Source organism: Abramis brama (assembly GCF_963993115.1).
Source record: "Abramis brama genome assembly, chromosome: 5".
NCBI classification, from domain to species: domain Eukaryota; kingdom Metazoa; phylum Chordata; class Actinopteri; order Cypriniformes; family Leuciscidae; genus Abramis; species Abramis brama.
In genome coordinates this window covers 3,697,461-3,702,244 of record NC_139967.1, presented here as the reverse complement: position 1 = coordinate 3,702,244, position 4,784 = coordinate 3,697,461, and the positions used below count along the sequence as shown (strand labels likewise).

General features: G+C 45.2%; 1 protein-coding gene across 1 annotated transcript in view; it reads left to right on the top strand.

The window, feature by feature from the left end:
- The window catches only part of LOC311084066 (lipocalin), a 6,233-nt gene extending 1,886 nt beyond the window's left edge, over positions 1 to 4,347 (top strand). Inside the window, exons 5-6 of the mRNA XM_084115909.1 lie at positions 3,967 to 4,068; positions 4,148 to 4,347. Of these exons, the coding sequence (XP_083972035.1) occupies positions 3,967 to 4,068; positions 4,148 to 4,161 (116 nt within the window). The 3' untranslated portion in view covers positions 4,162 to 4,347. The remainder of the gene's footprint in view (positions 1 to 3,966; positions 4,069 to 4,147) is intronic.
- Positions 4,348 to 4,784: the final 437 nt, after the last annotated feature.

Here is a 4,784-nt window from a genome sequence, read left to right as displayed (position 1 = left end):
GAAGCCAAATTTTTAAACGCAGTGCAGCTGCACAGCAGACACGAGCTGAGCGTCTAGCACGGTCATTGGCTGTACTGCGGCAACTGCACAAACCTATGGCGAGGCGTCTCAGACGCGCGAACCAATCAGGCCGCTTCGCTTCGCCTGTATAGCCCTAATTTAGCCATAGAAATCAGATTTAATCTCCTTCAGCGAACTCTCCACTTCGCTGACCTCCGGAACTAGAAATCTCTTCGCAGCCGTCGAAAAGCCTTCAGCGGGACAAGCCACCTGCCTTGCAGTTCTGAGGACACCGGCATTCGTTTTCCTGGACGCCGCCTTCAGCCCGCTGTCCTGCTGTGCCATCCGGCGCGCTATATATCCTTTCAAAAAGCAAATATAGTGTGTTCGCTGCTGCAACGCACTTCTAAAAGAGTGAATTTCTGAGGCATTGTTCAAATGCCTCGAGTCACCCACGCTTCGTGCAGAGGCCCTCTCTTCGGCTGAGATCGTCACATCCTCTGCGCTTCCTATCTGGGCCCTGACCACGCGGAATCTGCACTCGCCAAGGGCGGCTGCCCTAAGTGCGACAAGATGACGAGATAGCTTTTCAGCGGAACGAGTGACCTGCGTGAGAGTGTGAGCTCCAAGAGAGCTACCCCGCCCCCGTTTCGCAAATCATGCAGAGCCCTCTCGAGCATGACCCAGATGGTCACTATGAGTGAGTTTTCATGACGCTGAGAGACGCTGAAACTGTCACTCACATCGACTGTTCTCGGGTGGGAACATGTTGCTATCTTCTCTGCTCGCGCTAATGCCTGGTTCAGATTACAAGATTTTTTGTGTCTGTTACGACAGTCACGGTGTCAGATTACACGATTTTGACTCCTAAAATCTTGTCGTGTCGTGGACAAGAAACATGTCAGACTACACGTTGCTTTCCGACCAGTCATCGTGTGCCGTCACACGCACACATTCACTCGCAAACATTCACTCGCACGCACACACACACACAAACACACACACACTCACTGTCCCTCGCTCACTCACTCACTCGCACACACACACACACTCGCGCACACACTCGCTCACTCGCACACACACACACACACACTTGTGCACACACACACACACGCTCACTGGCGCACACACACGCTCACTGGTGCACACACACACTCACTGTTGCGCACTCTCACTCACTCACGCACACTCACTCTCGCTCACATACTCAACCCGTCGTGGAGGACCATTAAAAAATTAAACATGCTAGTCTTTCTGTAGTGATGTCGTGAAGCATCGCAGCCGCGACGTAGGTTATCGCCCACTATGACACACTATACGAGATGAAACGATCGAATCTTGCGTCCCGACGCTCGTTGTCGTTTACGAATCCCCACGACACCCTACGTCAAACGGATCGTGCCAAAATCGGGCTAAAATCATGTAATCTGAACCAGGCATAACTGTCTTACGTCATTCCCCCCCTGTGGCTCAGTGGTGGAATCTAAGGGTTTCGTGCCAGAGACCCGTATTCGAATCCCGGCTCTGGCAGCAGGTGAAATTTATATGAACATTTTAAAGTCTGTTATAGCCCAATCGGAGGCGCAATTGATAACTCACAGATCCTGGCTCCTCAGCCATCTAGAATGCCTAGGTCTCAGAAACAGTGCTTCCAAAAGCACACTATCTCCCAGCCAGAATATATCTTTCCTGGGATAGACTCGAAAGATACGAATGAGAGCACGCCTTACTTTCAGAGTAGGCGCTTGCGCGCCTCTCAAGAGATTTCAGAGGATGATGGGTCTCATGGCCTCAGCATCATCAGTACTCCAGCTGGGTCTACTGTACATGCGTCCTCTCCAGCGCTGGTTAAAACCCTGTGTACCGACTCACGCGTGGCAATCTGGCCACTTACGAATCAGAGCGAACCACAGCTGTATCAAAGGCCTTGCTCCCTGGAAGGCAGCCGGCTGGTACCAGTCCGGTGTGAGTATGGGCGTGATTTCAGAGAGAAAAATGATCTCGACAGACACCTCCAACCTAGGTTGGAGGGCCCTTTACGAGGGCAGGCCCATCTCCGGCCTATGGTCGAACCCCGAGAGGCGCCTACACATAAAATGTCTAGAGATGAGAGTGGTCACTCTATCACTGAAAGCTTTTCTCCCATACCTAAAAGGCCACCACATCTTGGTCCGGACGGACTACATGTCTGTGGTGTCCTATATAAATCGCCAAGGTGGACTCAGGTCGTACAACCTGCACACCATGGCCAAAAACCTCATTATATGGGCTCAGCACCACCTGCGCTAGCTGAGGGCGGCACACATGCCAGGAATTCTGAACCAGGGTGCGGATATGCTATCCAGAGACAAAGTTACCCCAGGGGAATGGTCTATTCACCCGCAGACGGTTCAGCTTATATCGAGCATCTCGACCTCTTCGCCTCAGAAGACAATGCTCGTTGACAAACTTTTTTCTCGAAGAGCAAGGACGCGCTAGCCCACGACTGGCCAAGTCGCCCGCTGTATGCATTTCCTCCGGTCACGCTGCTACCTCAGGTCATCGAACGGATCAGGGAGAGCAAGTGTGCAGTGCTCTTAATAGCCCCTCTCTGGAGGACCCAGTTTTGGTTCTCCGATTTGGCGCAACTGCTGGAAACAGCCCATGGCCGATACCGCTGAGTTGAGACCTCCTCACACAGGCGAACGGGAAGATCTGGCATCCCCGTCCCGACTTGTATGGCCCCTCAACGGGTATCCGGGTGTCTCCCGAAAAGGGTGCTAAAAACCATCACTGAAGCGAGAGTGCCTTCAACTAGGCGTCTTTACGCTCAAAAGTGGGTGGTTTTCTCCGGCTGGTGCGCAGCACAGAGAACGCGCATTGCCAGTGCAGATCGCGTGCCACTTTCGCGTGCCAATTAATGACACTGAAAACGTAAATATGCAAATGAGGACGTTAACCCAGGGTTTAGGATTGTACAGAGTGAAACGTCACCATATTAATACCCATGATTAATTGTTAACACTTGGTAAATTATGAGCAGTGTGAAACGTGAAGCAAGATAGATAACCCTGTTTACACGTGGTTTACAATGACCCAGGGTTAACTGGGTCAAGTGTGAAAAGCCCTTCTGATAGGCTGCTGGTAAAAATGCATTTTTGAGCTGAAAGCAACTTGCACTGACAGATCTTAAAATATGTTTGTGCCATTGTTTTGTCTCAAGAAGCACACCATGTTTATAAAAGCTACTTAAATGTCCTAATAGAACTAAAGCCTAATCCTGGCTTAATTAAAGCCCTGTCTGCGAAACCAAACCAGGCCATTATGAGATAAAAGGCGTTGTAACTCATGTGATGTACAGTAGTAAAAATGCATTTCCTGAACCATCCCCATTGTGCCCTTGAGCAACACACTTGCAGTAAACATGCAATCCAAACTGACTCTTTTAACTTCCTTGTTAAAGTGTAATCTAGTAAAAGTGTAATAACTTGTTCAACTCTGAAATTACTTTATGGTAACACTTTAAAATAATGTTCTACTATCATAATGCATTAACTAACAATGAGCTTATTTCTTATCTTTGTTTACATTTAGTTAAACTGTTCTTTGTTAGTTCATGTTAGCTCAAGTTATCAGGTAAAACTTGATTTTAATAATGTATTAGTAAGTACTGAAATTAACATGAACTAAGATTAATAAATGCTTCAGAAGTATGTCTCATTGTTAGTTCATGTTAACTAATGCTAACCAATGGAATCTTTTAAAATGTTTCTTGTTGAACATCTTATTCCTCTCTGAAACATCATGTTACGGAACTAAATAGATTATAAATGCTGTTTTCTAATCTAGCTTAAATTTCAGCCTGGAATGTGTACTGTAAAAAACATAAGCTCAAATAATTAAATTATTTACTAAGGTTTGCAATAATTCTGGTTTTAGTTGGAATAGTTTTTGACATTTCGATGTGCTTGTACTGTTTTTTTGTAGGCCGAACACCCGACCTGAGCCAGGATCTCTTGGACAAGTTCACTGCCTTTTCTCTGGAGCAAGGCATTCTGCCGGAGAACATCGCCCTCCTGCCTAAAAATGGTAAAACATTGTGTCTATAGTAAGCAAGTAGCTGATGAATAACCTCTTCAGACCTGACCTGACCATCTTTTCTCTCTAGACGAGTGCCCTTAATGTGCTGATTTGAAGATCCTCTCTGAATCCTGATTCCTGACTGACTCATGACTGTAGTGAAATATTTAATGTGCCCTCTAGTGTTACACTCTCATAGCAGTCCCTTTATCCCTCTTAAAGTTCTTTTCATCATTTACTATCATTTCTTCATGAGTTTTTGGACCAATAAAATCTTTTTTGAATCTCTGTTATGTGGCTTTTTTTTTTATAGATCATGAGACTAACATACACTTTTAAATATAAAATTATTTATTGGCATCGATGGTTCCATAAAGAATCTTAAACATCTATGGAACCTTTCCATTCCACAAAAGATATTTAGAGCGGAAAAAAGTTGGTTGTTTTAAGAATATTTACAAAAATGTTCTTTGGTGGATCCAATGGTTCTTCTATGTAATCACTGCAACAAAACAAAAAAACTTGCTGCCTTAAACATACATGTTGATTGTACTTAAACATTTAAATATATTCAACTTAAATGAAATACTTAATTTAATTACATTAAACTGACTAAAATAATCTGTTTAACTGAGATTAAAATAACCAATTCAATTTTGAATCTATTCGGACCATTAAAGCTGCAGTCGGCAAGTCTGGCAGATTGGGTCGACTTTTTGAATGAT